At 40.2% G+C, this 23,033-nt stretch overlaps 1 protein-coding gene across 1 annotated transcript; it reads left to right on the forward strand.

The window, feature by feature from the left end:
• Positions 1-906: 906 nt before the first annotated feature.
• On the forward strand, positions 907-19,048 carry LOC122663917 (uncharacterized protein DDB_G0275933). Its single transcript, XM_043859586.1, has 3 exons — positions 907-1,047; positions 1,740-1,887; positions 18,850-19,048. Exons 1-3 carry the CDS (start codon positions 993-995, stop codon positions 18,917-18,919), a joined length of 273 nt encoding a protein of 90 aa, XP_043715521.1. The 5' UTR covers positions 907-992; the 3' UTR covers positions 18,920-19,048.
• The last annotated feature ends 3,985 nt before the right edge of the window (positions 19,049-23,033 follow it).

Raw genomic sequence — 23,033 nt, forward strand, 5'->3', positions numbered from 1 at the left:
CATTTTCGGCTCTCGGTCGAAATATCGACCAAGAGTCGCAAATATGCAATTTATAAGGATTTTGAATGTGACACTATTGTCACTTTACAATATCTCGCGATATATCGTGATATCTCGCGATATATCGTGAGTTCCACGATATATCGTCGAAATATCTCGATATATCGACGAGTTATGTACTTTTTTATTTCGACCTTGTTTCGTATCTCGGTCATGTCGAGATTCACGAAATATCGCGATATATCGCCGATATTTCGCGAGATTTTATACCATGCTTGAAACCATGTGTTATTTATCCAATGATTGGAATGGTCAAATCAGACCTACATGTTAAGGCAAAATAGGTCCACCCTTGCCAAGCTTGGAGGCTGGTATGAGAACCATTCTCATAAGCCAGAAGACATACAAATGGAATCCACTCAATCTCTTGGATTCCATTTGTGCGTACAAGAATGGTTCTCGTACGAAAACCTGAACCATTCTCCCAAGCTTGGGTACATGGACCATGATCACGATTCTTAGGGAATGTTGTGGGATTGGGTCCCACAATGTAGTCGATTAGAGAACAAAGGTGAGAATTTTTCTTTTCCCATGAATGTAGCCAAATTCTTTTTTTTTTTGTGTGGGATTTTTTTTTCGTGAACAAAAAAATGTATTACCAAAGAAGGCCAGAGGGAAAGCATTTGATGTTATTCCTAAGCCTTTGTCAGTTCACGACTCAAAGTCAAATAGACAACTTTGGGGTGGATTTTGAATCAACACTTTCCCACCCCAATTCTCCCATCCGACCCAAGTCCCCGTCAAACAAACGGGGTCTTATTCTATTTTGGTATGATGGGTGAGAAGGAAACGTCCTTAACAGGAAGCCCGGGCATATTCTTGCATCCAAACACTCCCGTTTGTGCGCAAACTCTTGGAGAAAAACCTTCGCCTTTGAAGAAAAAACTCAGAGAGTAGAAAGTAGAGAGTTGAATTTGGTTTCTCCATTATCGATGGGATTTGTTGAAGAAGCCAGACAAAATCATGTCAAGAAGAAAGTAGAAGAAGGTATCTCATTTCCAATTGCGCTGGTGCTTTTTTATCTGAATGTCTTTATATCTTAATCGCATTAGTCAACTTCTTCTGTTAATTTAAGGGTTTGAAAGTAACTAATAGTTCTTAATAAAGACATGTTAGGGGCGGAGCCTGGATCGATGCTCATTTCATTTGGGTTTTGTAGAACTTCCTTTGTAATGTAGCGTTCATGGCAATTGGATCGATTAGCAGTGTACATACCGATTATGCCTGTTTTATTTGAACTTAAGTTTAGTGGAATGCTGAAAGAGTAAATATTTCAAAATTTTTCTTAAATTTTATTGGATTCAGAAAGCGAATTTCTCAATGAATACTTTAGGGAAAAAAGAGAAACTAGGAAAAGACAAATGGGATTCTTCTAAAGCCATTTCAATTGAACTGATAAAAGCAGTACAATTACAGTGAAGTTTTTTTTTTTTGGATGAATACAATTACAGTGAAGTTACATGACAGTGTTTTTAATTTTTAAGGTGATCATTCTTAAGGCGAATGTCACTAATGTTATCTGCCAAATATTATCATATAACAACTCAATCCAACTCTACTAAGCCTTATTCCGAGTGGGTTCAGTTACATTAATCCTGTTTTGCCATTCAACTGCAAGTTACCAAGTTTATAAATTTTTAGTTCTGAATTATATTAACATGCGGTTATAAACTTTACAGCTTTACGTAGCAAAATGAAGGCGAAGGCACTTAAAGAATGTGATCGTTACACTAAAAAGTATGCTGAATGCTCTTTAGGAAGAACGATATCTGTTGTTTGGCAGTGTCGCAAACAGGCGAAAGAGTTGAATGGTTGCCTGCATCAGTAGTAAGTTTTATTGCTACCACACCATTAGTTGTTTTCATTTGAATGAACTTCCCTTTCACTTCAATCATCTGCATTACCATTTGATTAAATCACATTTATGAACAAATTACTAGATGTTAACTGAGGGGTATAGATCAATTAATAATGGAAATGAGTACAAGTTTTTGGACATTGTATTTTCTCACAAGCAATGAATATTAGTTTCTTGTTGATATAATGTTAATATCATGATCTACTAAGGGTTAATTAAATTTTCTTAGTGATTCACGGGTACTTACTTGAAGGCAGTTACAAGTGGAGGCATCTAAGATTCATGGGCTATTGGTTTCAGCATTTCTGTTGTGGTGTTATATTGCAAATTTCTGGAGTACCTCTAATTTTGGAGATCACTTGGACTCTCGTCCAAAGTTCACTGACATAAGGCAAGGAATTCTTATGAGAGAGCTTGTTTCCTATCCAATCCTTACATTTTCCCCTTTTCATCCCCCCTTAAATTCACTTCTGGTTGCATTTTGTTAGGGCAAATGGTCAGAGAGAAATCGGAGGAAGTTCCAAGTACAATTGGTATTGGATATGATGGAATCAATTCATCCCTAAGGAAGGTTTCAGATTCCAACCCAACAGGCAGAATCGTAGAGCATGAAATAAGGCCAGAATGGGAGAAATTTAATACCAGTCAATCAACTCTTCTGATCAGCCTCCAAGTGAAGTCAAGATTAGGGCGAATATAGGAGAACAACTTCCTAATATTTGGCTTCGATCCAATGGTAGGATAGAGAGATATAGGAGGGAAACCAAAATAAAAACTATGGTTCCAGATTTAGAAACAAAACTGTATCTTTACAACCACACAACAGAACAACATCAAACCTTGGTCAAATTCCCTACTCAACATGTAGAACACAATAACTAAAAACCAGCACCATCCATTTGTCAGATGTCTCAGTACATCAATTCAACAAAATAGAAACTATATATTAGGATTTAGTAACTAACAAGAGCTGTCAATCCACAAGTCGGATCAGAGTCAAACTTTAACCAACAGGAATGTCTAGCCACTTGGTAAAGACTAGATGATAAGATATTATCAGGTTACAATTTCAGAAAAAAATAAAACACCAAAAGCAGAGGTGCCGCCAGTCAGTTTATGTGTGCAACAGTTCAATAGCAACCTCCGGTTCTTACTCCTCAGTTAATCACAATGGGATACCATTGACGACCATAAACAGTAGTTCAAAATCAACTGAAACAAAGAACTTACCCACATGTATCACCAGAGAATGAAATAAGAAGATAGAAAATAGGAAGGAAGTGATATGGTGAGCCTCCCACTTGAAGCTAGGTTAGAATCCCAGAAACCCACCTAGTCTCTCACTAGGTTTCTGCAGCTCTTAGAGTTCCAGCTTCACACAAGAATAATAGCATAACAGCCATGGAAAGAGAACTTGGTTGAAACCAACTGAAACCACCAAGAGAAACTGAGATGAGTTAGGGTGGGAGTTTAAAAGGTACAGGGTTTTGATTGGTTTTGACTAGTTTCAGTCGAAACTGGTCGAAACCAGTTAAACCAACCTGAACCGGCACATACAATGACAAGTTCCAATCGAAACTTGCCATTACTCACAAGTTTTGATCGAAACATACACTGTCTTGGTGGTTTTGACACAGAGAGTGGGAGTTTGGCTCAAAAGTGTGGATTTCTTCGTTTGGTGCATCTACAAGCTACATCAACTCTCTTAATCTAGTGTTTGAACCTCTCTTCTCAAAGGTAATAGTGTTTTCTACCAAAAAACTAGATAATCTAGGCATTGGCGTACGCCATCCTTTATAGCAGAGACCCTTAGTCCATCATAACATCATGATAGTGGCTTCAAGAGCGCCGGATCAACATCATATGCTGGGTATGAACCGTATGGTGGATGTGCTGGTGGTCCATCCTTCGAGAGCACCGGTTCATTTGGATCTGGGAGTGGTCATGATACATCTGCTGCTACATATGGACATGGGGATGGGTCAGGTGCTAGGTCATCCTTTGTCGACAATATCTTCGGGTATCCATCCCAGCCATGTGTGTCGGCTCCAACTTCTTATAGTCACGGTGAGCCCTTCCTTGGGTGGGATATCTTATACAAGTTGATGATGGGTCTTATAGATGGGCAGTTATGGACTATTAGAACAATTGGGCCCGAAGCATGTCATAGGATACATATGTGGTACATTTAGAGGAACAACTCAAAATATTCAGTGGTACGCAGCTCGTGGATTGGACCCACCAGGCAACTCCGCATGGAATTAAGAAAGAAGGAGTACCTTAATATTTTATTTGGATAACATGAATTATTCAGTGTTCTTGTACTTTAACTTTATGTGAACTAAGTATTTATAATACCAGGTTTAGTATATCCTTCAGCGTACACTAGTAAACTTGGTTCAATAACCACAAGTACCATTTTGAGTTTATTTTTTTTTGTGACAATCGTTCATGCATTATTAGAATGTCAAAAATAGTCTGTGTACAAAAAAACAAACCTAAAAAACCATTTCTGGGTCTCGAAACCACAATCTCGAGTTAGTTGGGAAAAAGTACCTGGTTTCGACCAGTTTCGACCATTCTCGGTTTTGGGCTGGTCGAAACCCGAGATTTAGAACCTTGATAACAGCCATATATGTAAGCTTGTCAAAATCGTTGGCTACTACAACCCTCGCTTCTTATTTATAAACTTGTATTCAATAGTACAAATTAGAAGCCTTCTAGAGACCCCTAAATTAGTAATTAACATGTAGTAACAGAATAGTATCTATCTACTACCCTACATGTAGTACCAAACTTGAAACAACCAACAAAAATAGAAAAGGGTAAATGGCACTTGAGGTACCCAATATTTACTAAAACTTACCAACAAAATCAGAAAAGGGTCAATGACATTTGGGGTACCCAATGTTTAGTAAAACTTTGTCTACGGTACCCAGCATTTATGAAATTATATTTGGGGCACCTATTTTTATATTTTCAATTACACCCCCAACCACCATTGGCACTGCTACAATGATTCCAATGCCGTCGCTACAACCACCACCACCCCGTCCAGCTCCACCTCACACCATCTTCTTCCTCGCACGACCACCTCCACCGACCCTGCCTCACATCCCCACCCCACCCCTGCTTCCCTGCCCTCCCCGGCAATCCAGCCCTACCCCTGCCCGTGCCCTGGCCGAATATATTGCCACCGTATATCCAGCAGGATGTGAACCTATAATCACCAAATTCTCGATGCCCAAAACCCAACTATTAATAAAAAACAGAGAAACAAATCATCCTTTCTTTTATTTTCAGTAAAGGAAATTCGCAATGTAAAACATTCCATTAAAAAAGTGAACAAAGTAGTAAAATTGCGAATATATTGCCCCCGTGCAGCTCAATCCCCTCCACCTCTTCCCTGCACGACCACCATCCCCTCCCTCTCCCCTCCTTCCCCTACCCCCTCCCTCCCCTGCTTTCTTTCCCCATTCACTTCCATCACTGGAGAAAATGCCAAGGGTAAATTTTTTCCTGGTTAAAACCATTGGTAAAATTGGGATTATAAAAAAAAATAAAGAACCTCAAAGGCAATATTGATTAAACGTGAGGTACCTCAAACATCATATCTATGAACTTGAGGTATCTCAAATGATGCAATTCCAAACATTGGGTACCTTCGATGGAATTTCATCAAATGTTGGATACCCCAATTGTCATTTACTCAATAGAAAATAATAAGGCTTTATAAGATCCAGCCTTCTAAAATAAATATTGAACACCAAAATAGAAACTAACTATTAGGTAGTAAATAACCACTATATAAAAGAGTAGAATATAATAAAAGTAGAAACTTCTAAAGTCTTCCAAGCAAAGATTCAATTACATGTTGTGTTTGGGCACAATCCTGGTCCATAAAGACTTGGGCCTGCGCTGGCTGACCAGGCTGGGCTACTTGGCTTGACGGCTGGCTGAATGAGTCTAAGCTTGATGGGCTTGGGATGGCCTTTATCTCTTCTTCCTCCTTCGATCTACATCAGAATATTTACTCTTATTCAAGCTCAAGATCAGTGGATGTTGGTCCTTGAGAAATTTCCAGAATTATCAGTTCAACGGATTATGATTTCTATTGAATTGACTTTTTGGTGTATACTACAGAGAGAATACTAATCTGAGTTGAATGGAACTTGAAGAACCATTGAAGCTTTAACTTCGGTGGCTGCTTTAAAATCTTTATAGAAATTTTTATCATTGGAGAAAAGACTAACCAAGTTGGAAGAATCTGAAGAATGATCAATAGCTTTAGTTTATATTTGTCGTTGTGGTACTATCTGTCCATCTAATATTTGTGGCAATAACTGACAAAAGTTGCTTGACATTCTGGGTTTTCAATAGCTTGATCAGTGTAAAGACTTCAATAATGTGAAGGCAACTTCATAGCTAAAAATCATCTTTCTAGTTTCTGAGCATCTGTTGCTTGAGGGTGGTTCAAAGAATTTGCTTAGTGGTTTTGGGGCTCCATGGAGGTTTCCAACTTGTGGGTATTATTTGAAAATTCTGCATAGGACTCTGCATTCTTCTCTTTCCTCTTCCCAATAATGTTGCACTCGATTAAGGCTCTACTTGTTTCCAGGTAAAACTGCATAAAGTAAAATTTTCAGGTAAAATCAGTAAACCCTCCCCCCCAAAAAAAAAGGATTTTAATTTAAAATATACTCTTACAGAGTTTCTACCCAGAAATTAAGGGCCTTAGAGGAAATATTACACATAGGTTCTCATAAAATTTCTGCTGAAAATTTATTGGTGAAAATGGATGTTCATTGATTATCTTGTGTCTTGGAAGGTGCATTTGAGCTTCCTGTAAATATTGGTATAAATCTATATTATTCATTCAATAAATAAGTTGCAATATATACCGGTAAAAATAGAGCAATCAGCTCTAAGAAAAAGGAAACTAAGATAAAACTTCCTAAACAAACTAAATACAATATTCACAAATTGGATGAGACAAAGCCAAGGATCATGCAACGGCATTCTCATCCAAGGATCAAGCAATGCAATCCCAACGGCTCTTTTAGCCAAGAATGCAATCCCCAACGGCTCTTTCAGCCAAGATTCAAGCTAACACTCCCCCTCAAAGTAGAGCATGAAGGTCACGAATGCCCATCTTGGACTTGAGATATTGAAATTGCACCCGGCCAAGAGACTTAGTAAAAAGATCGGCGACTTGATCGGCAGATGGAATCTTGGTAGGGTGAAGCAAACCCAGTTGAATTTTCTCACAAACGATAGGACAATCTATTTCAATATGTTTTGTGCGTTCATGATATACTGGGTTGACAGCAATGTGGATGGCTGCTTGGTTGTCACAATAGAGAGAGATATGCACCGGGAGGTAATCCTAAATCCCGAAAGAGGTAGGAGAGCCAAGTGAGTTAACATGTAGCAACGGTCATGGCGCAGTATTCCGCTTCAGCAGAGGAACGTGACACTGGTTTGTTTCTTTGTCTTCCAAGACATCGGAACTGTGCCAAGGAGAATGCAGTATCCTGTTAGAAGTCATGTAATAGGGGTAGTTTAGGAACTAGTTCTATTACTAGTTGCCTTATTATGTAATTCTGTTTTTCTTCTTTATTTCCCTTATACCTCCCTAGGGAGCTAGATGTAATTCTCTATTAGTTATGATTGAACGAATATATGGTGTATGGAGAAGCCTCTCCAACACAATCGATTACAGCCTAATATTCTCTTCTCTCTTCTCTTGCTATCTTCTTCCTCCTCCGACTTCTTTCTTCTCCCTTCTTATTTCCTAAACCTAGAATCTAACTTGGTATCAGAGCAGGCTTAAGGTTTGAGAGTCGTGTTCAGTCCCTGTTTTCATTCTTTCTCTTCTCTTTGAAATCCTTTGTGTCTAAGGATTCCAAAGAGGAGATTTCTGTGTACAGCTTTGCTTAAAGAATATGGAATAGGCTCATTCTAGCCTCTTTTGATGATTGAAGGATCTACTTGAGACCTTTTGAAGCTTCTTTGGAGATTTGAATCTCCCACAGCTGCTGCTCCAATTTCCGCCAGTCTCAGTTTCAGAACAGCTGCTGCCATTCTCGGATTCCTTTTGTGTCTTGGTTTGGCCCATTTGTATCGCCTAAGGACACTTATGAGAGTAGATATGATCTCCCTTGCTGATTGAAGAAGCTATATGAGCAGTTTTGCTCCTTGTGTGGGATCCTCTGTTCTGCCCAGGTAAACCCGAGAGTGTTTACTTTTTTTTCTTGCTTTGAGCTGCAGTTTGATGCTCCCTTGGTTGAGGGATGTGTATGTATAGCCTTTGTGATGCTTTTTTACTTGTTTGAAGTTATTACTACACCTTGCAAGCCTTTGTGAGACCTCTTCTTAGGGACTGCCTGCTGGACTGCTGTTGTTATGCACTAGAAGTACTTGATTTAAGTCCTCTTAGAAATTTGCTGCTAGGACTGCTTCGGTAGTGTGCTATCCTAGGCTGCGTATTGGACTTCTTGCTTGTTTGGGTTGAGTGTGTACTCCCCACTTGCCTTTGGTGATCTTGTTTATTGTTAATATCCATCATGAGTGATTCGGATACTTCTGTGCTTGGTACTGCTGATTCACAGCCACCCACTTGTCCCTCAGTTGGCTTATGAGAGTACTCATCAACAGATTTCTTTTGTGAAGCTTGATGGTACTAATTACCTAGATTGGTCACATTTTGTGAGACTTTCCCTTAGGAGTAATGGAAAACTTGGATGTATCACAGGTTCTATCAAGGCTCCCACAGTTGGTTCACCTACTTTTGATAAATGGGAGACTAAAAATTCAACAGCCATGACATGGTTGATCTTCTCCATGAAGCCCGAGATTGGGAGAAGGTTTATAAGGAAGGAAACTGCCAAAGCTATTTGGGATAGTGTCTCTATAGCCTTTGACAGAGTAGGTGGTACTACCAAGGTCTATCAGCTCCATTAAAGAATCCACTCATTGAAACAGGGTGATAACACTATTTCTAAGTACTACAGTGCGTTCCTTAGTCTTGTCGAAGAGTATGATCACTACAGAGACCTTCATTTGACCAACCCAGAGGATGAAGCCAAGGTGTATCTGACTCTTGAAAAAGAGCGTGTCTTCTCTTTGCTTGGTGGTCTGAACTCTGACTATGAGCCAGTTAGACTCCAGCTGTTAGGCCGGTCTCCCCTTCCCTCTCTTAGTGAAGTCTGTAGTTACTTACAGAGTGAAGAGACCAGGCGACTTACTATGGCACCACCACCTGCATCATCTGAGAGGTCAGCTCTCAATTCTAGTTCTGTTCGAGACACCTGTGAACGTGGTAGAGGCCAAGGGCCTAACCGTGAGGCAGCTAGTACTGTGGAGACAGTTGGTGTCAGGGGAGTTGGGCGAGACAGATTTAAATGTGATCATTGTGGACGTACTGGACACACCAAGGATAGGTGTTGGTCTCTCCATGGTTGTCCTCCTGGTATGCGTGGTCGTGGTGGCCGTAGAGGGGGAGCTCGAGCTCATTCCACAGTGGCGATTGATGCTGATGCCCCATAGGATGACTCCAATTTTATAGATGCAGTGGTTCGCAGGGTTGTGTCACAGTTGAGCACATCTTCTACATCTAGTATGGCTAGATCCTCATCATCCTCAGCTTTGCAGGTCTCCACCTCTGCTTCCACTGCTGCCCAGTCTTGGGTCATTGACTCGGGTGCCACGGACCACATGACTGGTACGTCTCATTATTATGATTCCTATACCATTTGCTCTGGTAAGGACAAGGTTAGGGTAGCTGATGGCTCCCTTTCCTCCATATCTGGTAAGGGTAATATCTCTATGACATCATCTATTTCCCTCTTTTCTGTTCTTCATGTCCCTAACCTTACACTGAATCTGTTATCTGTGAGTCATTTGACTAAATCTCTCAACTGTTGTGTCACTTTTTTTCCTTCTCACTGTTTTTTTCAGGATTTGGTGACGAAGAGGATTATTGGTAGTGGACGTGAGGAGCAAGGCCTCTACTTTTTTAATCCGTTTTTGCCTACAGCTCAGTCCTATGTGTGTGGTCGAAATGATAGTAGTTCTGTGGATTCTGTTATGTTATGGCATCGCCGTCTTGGCCATCCATCTTTTGTAGTAATGAGGAAACAATTGCCTTACTTATTTTCATCTATTGCCTCTTCTCATGTTTTTCAATGTGGACCATGTATGTTTGCCAACCATTGTCGGTCTTCATATCCTTATCATGGTAATAGAACTGTTGCTCCTTTTCATATTATGCATGCTGATGTTTGGGGTCCTTCTCCTACTACTTCTTTATTTGGCTTTTGTTACTTTGTGTCTTTTATTGATGATTTTTCCTGTGCCACATGGACTGTACTTTTGAAGCATAAGAGTGATGTTTGTGATGCCTTTCAGAATTTTTACCAAATGATCTTTACTCAATTTGAGACCCGCATCAAAATTGTGCGATCTGATAAAGGGGGAGAGTACATGTTTGGTGGCCTTCAAACCTTCTTTACTACTCATGGCATTATCCATCAGCTAGCGTGTGTGGACACGCCCCAACAAAATGGGGTTGCTGAGAGGAAAAATCGCCATCTACTAGAGGTCACTCGTAGCCTATTGTTTGGCATGCATGTCCCTAAGACATTCTGATCTGCAGCTCTTCTCACTGCCTCCTTTCTCGTCAATCGTATGCCTACCAAGCTTCTTAATTTCAAATCTCCCTTGGACATCTTATCTCCCAAGGCCTCTGCTTTTTCTCTTCCACCTAGAGTCTTTGGCTGTGTTTATTATGTGCATGTTAACAAATCTGCTCGCACTAAACTAGACCCCAAAGCTCTAAAGTGTCTCTTCCTTGGGTATTCTTCTACTACCAAGGGGTATAAGTGTTATCATCCTCCTTCATGCCGATGTATCATTTCCAAGGATGTTACCTTTCTTGAGTCTATCCCTTTCTTTATCCCTTCTCAGCATCCTCTTCAGGGGAAGAATTTGTGGGAGTGAACAGGCTGCTGATGATTTCTTTCTTTCTCTTCTACCTACATCCTTTTTTATGCTTGACATTGGGAAACACAGGACTGTAGATGTGGTTGAGGTTGATGATCAACCAGAGGAGAATACAGATTTGGTTGTTGAAAGTGGTTATGGTAAAGAGAAGGTAGAGAAGGATTACCACCTTACATACAAAAAAGGTGAAAGCTTGCATAATACAAGAAAGATGATCTACCAAGAGTCCTCTTTTGATCTCGATCCACATCCTGAGATTCATCCTCCTTAATCAGGTGACATTTCTTCTCCTCCATCTGATTTGGACCTTCCTATTGCTATTAAGAAAGGGAAAAGAACTTGTACTAATCCTATATGCCAGTTTGTTTCCTATGATGCAATTTCTCCTATAGGCCTTGCCTTTATTACTTCTCTCTCTACTGCTTCCATTCCCAAGAATGTCATTGACGCTATGTCTGACCCAAAGTAGAGACAAGCTATGTCTGAGGAGATGATGGCACTTGAGAAGAATGGTACTTGGCAACTTGTTGACCTCCCTAAGGGACGTGTCCTGGTTGGATGCAGATGGGTTTATACAATCAAGTATAAATCTGATGGCAGTATTGAGAGATACAAAGCAAGGTTGGTGGCCAAGGGGTACAGTCAACTCTATGGAATTGACTACCAGGAGACATTTGCCCCAGTGGCCAAGCATAATTCAATAAGAGTTCTTTTATCCTTGGCTGCCAATAAAGATTGGCCTTTGTATTAGTTGGATGTGAAGAATGCCTTCCTTTATGGTGATTTGGAAGAGGAAGTGTACATGCACACTCCACCTGGCTTCAAGATGCCTTCAACGGAACGGAAAGTGTGCCTCTTTAAGAAAGCCCTATATGGTCTCAAACAGTCACTATAGGCATGGTGAAGAATGGATACTCCCAGAGCCAAGCTGATCAAACTCTCTTTACTAAGCGGAGTAATGGTACTATTACAGCTCTCATTGCCTATGTTGATGATATCATGGTCATAGGAGATGATACAGCTGAGATAGGTAGATTGAAGAGCTACTTGGCACATAACAATTTGAGATCAAAGATCTGGGTCCCTTGAAGTACTTCTTAGGAATAGAAGTATCAAGGACCAAGAAAGGAATCAACATATGTCAGAGGAGGTTTATTCTTGACCTGTTGACAGAGACAGGAATGTTAGGTTGCAAACCAACAAACTCTCTTATTGAGCAGAATCACAAACTAAGAGAGGACTGTGGTCCTTCTCTTATTGATGTGGGAAAGTATCAAAGGCTAGTGGGGAAGCTTATCTATCTCTCTATGACTCGGCCAGATATCTCTTATGCAGTGGGAGTTGTCAGCCAATTTATGCATGCTCCCAAGAGTGGCCATTTGGATGCTGTGTATCGCATTCTGAGGTATTTGAAGTCCTCTCCAGGAAAGGACTGTTGTATGCAAGGCACAACCACTTGAGAGTGAAAGGTTTCACAGATGCCGATTGGGCTGGTTCCATTACTGACAGGAGATCTACCTCCGGCTATTGTACCTTTGTGGGAGGTAACTTAGTCACATGGAGGAGTAAGAAACAGCATGTTGTGTCCAGATCTAGTGCCGAGGCAGAATTTAGAGCTATGGCACATGGAGTGTGTGAGCTCATCTAGCTGAAAAGACTGGTTCAAGAACTGGGATTTGACACTGAAGGACCCATGAAGCTGTACTGTGACAGCGAGGCTGTCATCAGTATCGCTCACAACCCCGTTCAACATGACCGGATTAAGCACATTGAGGTTGATAGACATTTTATCAAGGAAAAGATAGACTCTGGCCGTATTTGTACTCCTTTTGTGAAGATTGGTGATCAACTGGCAGATATCTTCACCAAAGCTCTTGGCTCTCCTCAGTTCAGTTCTTTCCTAAGCAAGTTGGGAATGCATGAAATATATTCTCCAGCTTGAGGGGGGAGTGTTAGAAGTCATGTAATAGGGGTAGTTTAGGAACTAGTTCTATTACTAGTTGCTTTATTATGTAATTCTGTTTTTCTTCTTTATTTCCCTTATACCTCCCTAGGGAGGTGGATGTAATTCTCTATTAGTTATGATTGAATGAATATATGGTGTATGGAGAAGCCTCTCCAACTCAATCGATTACAGCCTAATATTCTCTTCTCTCTTCTCTTGCTATCTTCTTCCTCCTCCAACTTCTTTCTTCTCCCTTCTTATTTCCTAAACCTAGAATCTAACTTATCCGATAGTAGACCGGCGAGTCATTGGGCAGCTTGCCCAGTTAGAGTCACAAAAAGCGGTCAACGGTAAAGTAGTCGTTGCAGGTATAAAAAAACCTTGACCAGGGGTGCCTTTGAGGTAACGAAGCAGGCGATGGGCCGCATCCAAGGGTGGTTGGCGAGGTTGGTGCATAAACTGACTTATGATATTAACAGTATGAACAATATCGGGCTGTGTAACAGTAAGATAGATCAAGCGCCCAACTAATCGCCGATAAGGTGATGGATCTGAGAGAATCTTGCTTGTAGAGTCAGAGAGTTTTAGATTTTGTTCCATTGGATAATCCGCGGGGCGAGCCCTTGTGAGCCCACAATCGTTAAAAATATCGAGGGTGTATTTCCGTTGGCAAAGATAGAGACCCTTGTTGGAGCGAGCAACTTCTATGCCAAGGAAATATTTTAAAATGCCAATATCTTTAGTATGGAACTGGTTGCAGATGCGGGTTTTGACATCCTGTAATAAAGCAACATCTGAACCGGTGATGATAATGTCATCCACATATACGAGGATGAAGATGGAAGTAGAGTCTCGGTGGAGCACAAAAAGCGAATGGTCAGCCTGGGATGGAATAAAGCCAAAGTTTAGTAAAGCAGTGGATAATTTAGCGAACCAGTTGCATGAGGCCTGTTTCAGGCCATAGAGAGAGCACTGTAATTTACAAACAATGTTCTCCCCCTTACAACGATAACCAGGCGGTAGGGTCATGTAAACATCCTCTAAAAGATCCCCATGGAGGAAAGCATTATGGACGTCCAATTGATGAACAGGCCAAGCATTGAAAGTTGCAACAGTGAGAAGAAATCGTATAGTGACAAGTTTAGCAACAGGAGCAAAGGTGTCATGATAATCAACACCTTCAATTTGGGTGTAGCTCTTAGCAACAAGGCGGGCTTTGTACTGTTCCACTGAACCATCTGCCCGCCATTTGATTTTAAAATCCCATTTTGCACCAATTGCCCGCTTGCCATCAGGGAGCGGGACTAGAAACCAAGTTTTGTTGTTGGTGAGGGCAACAATTTCAGCATGCATTGCATCTCGCCATTCTGGATGTTTCATAGCTTCTGTAAAAGTGGAAGGCTCAAAAGAGACAGTTAGAGCAGTAAGAAAAGACATATGAGGAGAATTAAAACAGTGGTAGCTTAGGGAATTAGCAAGAGGGTGAGCTGTACTGTGACCAATGACCGAAGGCGGGTTTGTGCGGGCAACGGACAAGTAATAGTCGTTGAGATAACTAGGAGGTCGGGTGTTGCAAGTGGGACAAGTTGATGGAATAATGGTAGTGTTCAGGTTTGGTGGAGAATCTTCAGTAGGAAGCAGAGGGGTAATGGTGGGGGTTGGTGGTGGGTTGGTAGTGGCGGTAGGTGGTGGTGGGGTGGTTGTGGCAGTGGGAGGGGATGGCACATCACTATCATCGGCAGAGGAAACCGGGAGGATGTGAGAAGGAGATGGGGTGGGGTTAGAATGCAATTGAAAAGGGAAAATGGACTCGTGAAAAATTATGTCGCGAGAGACGTAAGTAATTTTGGTAGAAAGGTCATAAATTTTGTAAAACCCTTTTGGCAATGAGGGTATCCAACAAAGACGCTGGGGAGGGCGCGTTGGTCAAATTTGCGTTTCACGGTAGGGTTGCGACCAAAACAAAGACAACCAAATACACTTAGATGTGAAAAGTAGGGTGTTTTTTGAAGAGTATGTCATGTGGGGTTTTATCTTTGAGCACTAGGGTGGGTAGGCGGTTTATCAAATGACAGGCAGTAAGAACACATTCCCCCCAAAAGGACAAAGGTAAGTTGGCTTGGAAGCGTATGGCACGAGCAACGGCAAGAAGGTGCCGATGGTTGTGCTCTACGACCCCATTTTATTGAGGGGTGTAGGTGCAACCTGATTGTTGAAGAACACCCAAAGTTTGAAAAAAATTCAAGGTATCTTTATTAAAAAATTCACGTGCATTATCAGTTCTAATTTGACGAACGCTGGTTTGAATCTGGGTGGGAAGCATATTGAAAAAAAACCGAATAAGGGTACTAGCCTCAGTTTTGTGATTCATTAAGTAAAGCCAAGTAGTGCGTGAGTCATCATCTATGATAGTAATAAAATAACGAGCCCCGGAAAGGGAAGGGACATGATACAGTCCCCAAATGTCTGCATGAATTAATTCAAAACATTATGTAGTGCTAATTAAACTAGAAGAAAATGGTAAGCGAGATTGTTTTGCAAGAGGACATATGGTGCATACATTATTATTCAAAACTGAAAATTTCGAATCTAAAAGTTTTAATTTGGGAAGGATGGAATGGGAGAGATGACCAAGGCGTGAGTGCCATATGTCAAATTGTGGGGTAGAAGTAATGGCGGAAGCAATGGGAGGTGATTCCAAATAATATAGACCGCCATGCCGTTTACCCGTCGCAAAAATCGTCTTCGTCTGTTGGTCCTGAAAAAGACAAGAATCACGAAAAAAAGTAATGACACAATTAGTTTGGGTAGTAAGTTTGCTAACGGATAAAAGATTCAAATGAAAAGAGGGGGACATGAAGAACATGATTAAGGGTAATTGTAGGAAAAAGGGTAACAGTACCAATATGGGTGATGGGAGAAGAAGACCCATTTAGTAGCCGTATGGAGGATGGAGAAGTGGATGGGGAAAAAGATGAAAATAAAATAGAATCGGAGACCATGTGATCGGTTGCTCCAGTGTCTATGATCCAAAAGGATGAATGGGGTACGGCAAGAAGAGCAGTACCTGCAGCGTTGATGAGGGGGTGGGGAGTACCGGTAGGAAGAAGGGACAGGAGCTGCTGGATCTGCTCGGCAGAGATGCTGGGAGAGGCGGTGAGAGGTGCAGCAGTAGTGAACTGCATTAGATGGGCTGCAGGTGGGTGGGCAGCGGTAGGGCTAGGCTGGTGCTTGGACCCTTCAGATGTTCGGGGCGTCCAGTTAGGAGGATAGCTGTGTTGTTTGAAACATCTAGAATCGGAATGGCCGTCCATGTTACAGTAATTGCAGTGATAGCGGGGCTTGGTGGTGCCCTTATTAGATGGACGAGAAGATGAGTGTTGAACAGCCAGGGCGACCTGTTCAGGGGCAGCAGGGTGAGAACCTTGGAGGGAACGTTGGCGTTCCTCTTGTAGTAGTAAGAAATATGCTTTGGCCATGGGCAGCAAGGGATCCATGAGGAGAATTTGACTGCAAACAGCAAGAAAGGATTTGTTGAGGCCTTCAAGAAATCAATGAGAGCATCGGTTTCCACATAGGAAGAGAGTGTGGTCACGGTGCCACAAGTGCAAGAGGGCAGCGGTCGATAAGATGAAAGCTCGTCACGGTAAGCCTTCAACGTGGTGTAGTAGGTGGATAGAGAATCCGTACCATGTGAAAGATTGGAGGGTGGAACGTCGAATCTCGAAAAAACGAGGTGCATTCTGCTGAGAAAAACGTTCGTTTAGATCATGCCAGACATCGTGAGCATTGGTGCTCCAAAGAACAGTGTTGGCGATGGAGGGGATGACCAAATGGATCAGCCAAGATGTGACCATGGAGTTGCAGTGATCCCAATTAAGAAATTCGGTGGAATCAGCGGCTGCAGCCTTGAGAGACCCATCGATGAAACCAAGCTTGTTCTTCGCTTGGAGTGCCATGGTGATAGCGTGGCGCCAAGTGGGAAAATTGTCACCATTAAAAAGTTGGGTGACAGGAGGAGTGCCGGGATGATCATAATTGTGAAGGTAATAGGGAGAAGTTGAATCTGAAATTGCAGGGGTGGAGGAACCCATGGAAGTTGAGTGTGAAGATGGGTCGGTTGCCATTAGGGAGGTGGAAGTTTAAAAAATGAGAGATTGAAGAAGGACCGGACCTTTAGACTGATACCATGTAAATATTGGTATAAATCTGTATTATTCATTCAAGAAATAAGTTGCAATTTTACACAATCAGCTCAAAGAAAAAGGAAACTAAGATAAAACTTCCTAAACAAACTAAATACAATATTCACAAATTAGATGAGACAAAGCCAAGGATCATGCAACGGCATTCTCATCCAAGGATCAAGCAATGCAATCCCCAATGGCTCTTTCAGCCAAGATGCACGCTAACACTTCCTCCTTGTTCTTGGGATGATCTTCTAATAAATCATCTAGTGAGAAGGAAGGAAGCAAAACGAAAAGAACCTTGATTGATTCATTGCTAAAACTAGATGCAATTACTTTAGCTTGGGTACTTGCTTATGTAAATGAGGATATCATCCCGTTCCAACTCCAACTCTCTTCCAGAGGCAGATTACACCTTTATTTATTTATTTTTTATAATCAGGGTAAAATGTGTTATTGAATGCTTGGTACTTAGTATAATGGATCAGTGGGTTTCTTGATCTCCAAGTTCCATGAGGGCAATAAAAGAAAAGTGAATTTGGTTGTCTTTGTCAATGCATTTCATATACTAGGCAGGCAGTAGGCTTGAGATGCATTTTCATACATTGACCTGACAGAGCCATATGGATTCTTCAATCATCATTCATAATTTGGACAAGTAGAAACTCTGCTTTTGGAGTTATGAAGTGTTGGTGATTAATTGCCACAATGAATTACTTGTGAAATGATAAACTTGATTCGACTTCATTATTCAGGAAGTTTGAATAGAGCTGATTGGAGAGTAAGGATCCATGTAGTCGACCCCATTCAGTTGGGGTAAGGCTGAGTTGATTTGTATTTAGGAAGTTTGAAATTTCTTAATGTTTTTTTTTCCTTTTTTGTTTCCTGTATGGTTCAATTGTGTTTTATTGTACATGACTGCATACGAAGTGTCTTCAGATTCTGAGGGGGAGAAAAAGAAGTGCTAGATCGTAGTTTGTTCATGTTACATTGTTGTAACTTAATGCAATAGTACACATTTTGCTATAGATATTTCTTGGCCCTTCTTTGGTATAGTTCATTGGATCTGTGACTATACTATTACTAGTCCATTAGATGAAGTCAAAATCATGAAAAGACCTCCAGAAAAAAATTGATATTTTCATTTGAAAATATTGAATACTGATGAAGTAAAATCTGCAGACTATAAGATGACGATACTTTAGTTCATTATGTTTCATTTATTGTTTTTAACCCTTCTATTTGGTTCCTCAGGTTTTCTATTTGCTGGAGTTTAGAATGATAATTGATGGGTTGATAGATTAGGATATCATTTTTCAAAAGCAAATTTCAAAACCCATTTTATTATTTAGAATTCCAGTTAAACACTTTTGGCTGTGTAATTCTTGTGATTGATTTACTATGGCTATCAGTAGTTTAAGGATGTAGACTCTACTTCAAGGAAGGTATAGCAATTTAAGGGAAAAAATTGTTAATTTTCCTTGGGTTTGGGGGTGGGTTCATATGTAGTATTCAGAGTTGCCTTGATTTGGTACCCTAGATGCCGAGTCAACTGCTGCGCGCGTCAATGCATTTCGGGGTGAACCAACTCTTGGTTCGAGTTGCATTTCACCCCTAACCACAATTCAGCCGCTGATTCTTCAACATCAGTCGGTTCGGACTTCCACTTAGTTTCACCCATATGTATCATATATTGATATATAATGTTGTATGTATTTATATATCTTTCCCTTGAAATATATCATTTATTGATACAAGTTGCTGCATGAATTTATATTTCCTTTTTCCCTTGGCAGCACCAATGACTCTGTATTGGAAGAGATGAAGAAAGAATACACGCTTCAACAAGAAGGCAAAGGCTTGTGAAAATTAAGCATGTCCTCAAGATACTCAATGTTCTTTGTTTCTGCAAATATGATGAGCATTTTACTTGCATAACAAAGACCAGATGATGTCGAAGAGGGGATTCCTTTTAGTCGCTTCCTAAATTGCATTTTCTTATGCATCAACGATCAGATTCATTAGTTGCTGTAGCTTAGCATAGGCATTTAAATTTCAAGTCTCTACTCGTGGTGGTGAATAAACCTCTAGTTTAATTACTTGCAAATGTCTCTATGACTTTCTATTCATTCTGTAATTTTACTTTGGACTGATTGCCATCCTTGTAGATGTAATTGTGATAGAACAAATTACAAAAAATAGTTTTTGATCCACAAGACTCGGTCTTGGAAAATAAAATTAATTTTGTTTGTTTTTTATGTCTGTTCTGCTATACTAGGTTCTAGTGAATCTTGCTGTAACGACTGGTTGAGGAATCTGATTGGTGAAGTAGTAAATCTTTATCAGTTAATGTTTCCTGATATATTAGCACTCGAAAAAACAGAGAATGGTTTCTAATGGTATGCTAATGTTATCTCATATAGGTGTGCAAGACCAGGAATTTGTTGAGTTATCAAACATGGGAGAAAGAACATTGTCCAGCTGCGTAGCATACACTAGCACCAATGGGAGGAACAGAGAAATCCTCAGAGTGGAGCAAAGATGTAAAGCGGCTCCAAAACCTTCTCCATGAAAAAGTTTGCTAAAACAAAATCTTCGAACTTGTCTAACTGATCCTTTGATGACTTAACTCAGAAGACAACATTTTCAAGGAAAAACTTCAACCATGCCTAAAGCAAACATAGAGAGGCTGTTTCTAGACCAAAGCTACTAGACTTTAAGGCGTTACACTCTGTAGTCCCTGATAAGGGTCTTCAAGGGAAAACTTCAACCATGCCTAAAGCAAACAAGATAGGATGGAAGTATGGAAGATAAATGAGAAGCTAGGTTAAATGAGTTAGCCTATGGTTATTGTTAAGTGATAAAAAAAAGGGCGTACTGATTACACAAGGCTCCCGCCACTGTGGGGTTTGGGGAGGGTCATTATGTACGTAGCCTTATCCCTACTTTCACAGAGAGGCTGTTTCCAAACTTGGACCTGTGACCATTTGATCACAATGGAGCAACTTTACCGTTGCATCAAGACCCACCCTCTTATCGTTAAGTGATATGGAGGATAAAAAGAAAGACAATAAATGAGACAATGTACTTGGCGAGCCTTGACTTAACCTAGCCTAAAGAAACCAAGAAGACCAAATGAAAGAATGCAGAAAGTGAACAAGAAACACTAGAACCAAAAATGCTGAGTTTGTTTTATAGAGAAGAGTAATATAACAGGAACCTCGTAACCTACGAGAAGTGAGAGGCAAACCAGAATGAAGAAAGAAAGAAATAACGAAAGCAAGAAAGCAAGAAAGCAAGAAAGCAAGAAAAGAGATCTTGGTAATTTCCTTCTAGGAGAAGAATAGGCACACCACCAGTGTGTGGTAGTTAGCGGGCGACACCAATGGCTGCACATGATGGGGTATTGCACAGGAGGGGTAGGGGGATCATTTCAAAGGGGGAAGAGAGAGTCAGACATAGTATAGGGTATATCAATGTTATGCCCAACCTTTTACCTTTCTATATTATGAATGTTTTCTTCACCCATGGACAAAGGATCATAATTATTCTGCCTTTACCCACGGATAGAGGAATCTCTGCCCTCTCCCAACTAGGCGATCCAAAATGCCCTTCCCTATTCTCAAGTCCTATTTAACCACACAAAAAAAAAAAAAAAAAAATAGTGAAGAGATTCTTTCTTCACTATGGGTGGTTATATCTTCATCATATGCCATCACTTCATCCCAAACGTAGTTTTTAATACGTTAAGCACCTTAAATGTAGTTTACAACACATTGAGTACCTCAGATGTGATTTATCCAAAAAACTTTGAATGAACAATTTTCTTTAGGGAAGGAGTTCTCTGTCTGGGGGTGTGGCCTACGCCAACACTCCCATGTGTCTATCTCTCTCCTCCTCAAAATAAAGAGGTAGAGATGTCTTTTCACATGGGGAAGAGAGAGATAGACTCATGAGAGTGTTAGCATAGGTCACACTCCCGGACAGAGAACTTTTTCCTTTTTCTTTATTACATAATTCCTAATGGCTCTATTTGGTTGCAAGGGAAATGGGAAGGGAAAGGGAAATCAAGGGAAGTAAAGGGAATTTTTTTTCCCTTTTAAGTCGTTTAGTTGTAACGGAAGTCAAGTGAAATATATTTACCTAAGTTGTTTGGTTGACTGTAAAATTGATGTAAAATCAATATAAAATTTTTTAAAATTTATATTCCAACCCACTTTACTAATTTGCATTTATTAAGGCTCTTTTTTAATAATTTACTTAAAAAAAAAATAAACATACACTAAATTTTTGATATTCAAAATATGACAACTTATCTCAATGCATAAAATTTTAATTTTATATCGACTGGTGCCAAATGAAAAATGAGCTAAAGATGCCACTGATTCATAATGAAGCTAGTTAAGATACAAGAAAAGGTTGAAATCGCAAACATAAGACCTATATCAGCTGCTAAATGGTCACTACAGAATTTAACCACCATCCCAATACACACTAGATGGGAAACAAGCTAATCCAAATCTCAAATTTGAAAAATTAATTGAATATATCTACAAGTTTCTCTATTGGAGATAGTTAGGTTACTGAAGAGGAGTATCGAGGGCAGGAAACCAAAGAATTGACAGGTTCCTCTGATAGTCACAACCTTGGGAGTTGGAGATATCTACTACTTTGCACCACATGGCTGGCTGGGGTAGACAGTCTTAACACTTAGGTGCTCTCACATCACCTTGTACGATCAACATAGGTCTAATTAGTTGAGAACCAACCTTGGCCTATTGCTGCACAACACATAAATAATCATTATTTGTTTCATCCGTTTACCTTCCAAGTTCATCACTTCACTAAAATCAAAGATAGGGGGTGAAAAGAGAGAGAGAGAGAGAGATCAACATGATCGGGCAAAGGCACCACAAAATTTACAACTCTAGCAAATCCCAGTTGTTTCTTTAGTCTGCTAAACATCATAAACCCCAGCATAACAATAATGTTCATGTAGGCAGACAAAACTGATAATTAAGTCAAGTTAGAATAAAGAACACTGAGAACTCAAAGTTCAGCCACTAAGAAATGTATGCAACTAGAAACAGTATAAACTCAGAGCTAAGAGAGAAAAACTCAAAATATAAAAATAAAAATTCAAGTTATGTAAATACCTCCTCCGCAAGGGAGTGGAGGGAAAAAATAATGAGATCAATATGAAGGCATATGAGTATGAAAATCATGAATCTCAATCGATTAAGAATAACAAACAAAAATCAAACTATCATAGCAGGAAGTCTGAAAACAAAAACATATTTAGTTTTGATATAGTACAACAAGAAGTTTTGATATAAAATAAAAGGAGTGTTGCATGGACAACAAGGAGATCTGATTTGGAGTAGCTGCTGCTATAAAAAAAAAAATGTTCTAATTTCACCTAGAACCCGAGAGCCTAGCTCTTTGGAGATTCTATGGTTTGACTACATGTGATCAGAAAGGGAAACTCCTATCTCTATGCATTCAACCCTCTGAGTCACCATCTCCCTCTACATGTGAGTCCTCCATAAAAACTATTCAATCTAATGTCTACCATGGTTAAAAAAAAAAAAAAAAAAAAAAAAAAAAAGAGGCAAAATTATACCATTGTAAATTTAAAAAATAAGGAGGGAGGAGAATAGAAGCAAGAATCCCTAACCTTTATCTGGATAATCGAAGCAGCAGATTATGATTCCCTGATGAATACCGATGAAGTAGAGGCGCAAAAGAAAAGGCAGAGATCAAGCTTTTGAGCAGAAAATGATGTGCAAACACAAAGATCGAGCTCTGAGCAGAGAAACATGAGAAGACGCAGCAGCGGCTGAGCTTTGAGCGAGAAAGATGAGCAACCTAGAGACCGAGCTTCAGCTTGAGAGTCTCTCACCGTCGGGTTTTAATTTTACTTTTGATTTTGGTCGGGAAATGAAAAGGGAAATATCACCCTAAGTGTAAAACTTATTTT

The sequence above is a fragment of the Telopea speciosissima genome, chromosome 6 (assembly GCF_018873765.1).
Source record: "Telopea speciosissima isolate NSW1024214 ecotype Mountain lineage chromosome 6, Tspe_v1, whole genome shotgun sequence".
Classification (NCBI taxonomy): Eukaryota; Viridiplantae; Streptophyta; class Magnoliopsida; order Proteales; family Proteaceae; genus Telopea; species Telopea speciosissima.

Coding starts and splice junctions, on each gene's coding strand:
- LOC122663917 (XM_043859586.1), top strand. CDS start 993: ATGGGATTTGTTGAAGAAGCCAGACAAAATCATGTCAAGAAGAAAGTA. Junction 1,048..1,739: donor CAAGAAGAAAGTAGAAGAAG/GTATCTCATTTC, acceptor TAAACTTTACAG/CTTTACGTAGCAAAATGAAG. Junction 1,888..18,849: donor AATGGTTGCCTGCATCAGTA/GTAAGTTTTATT, acceptor TTCCCTTGGCAG/CACCAATGACTCTGTATTGG.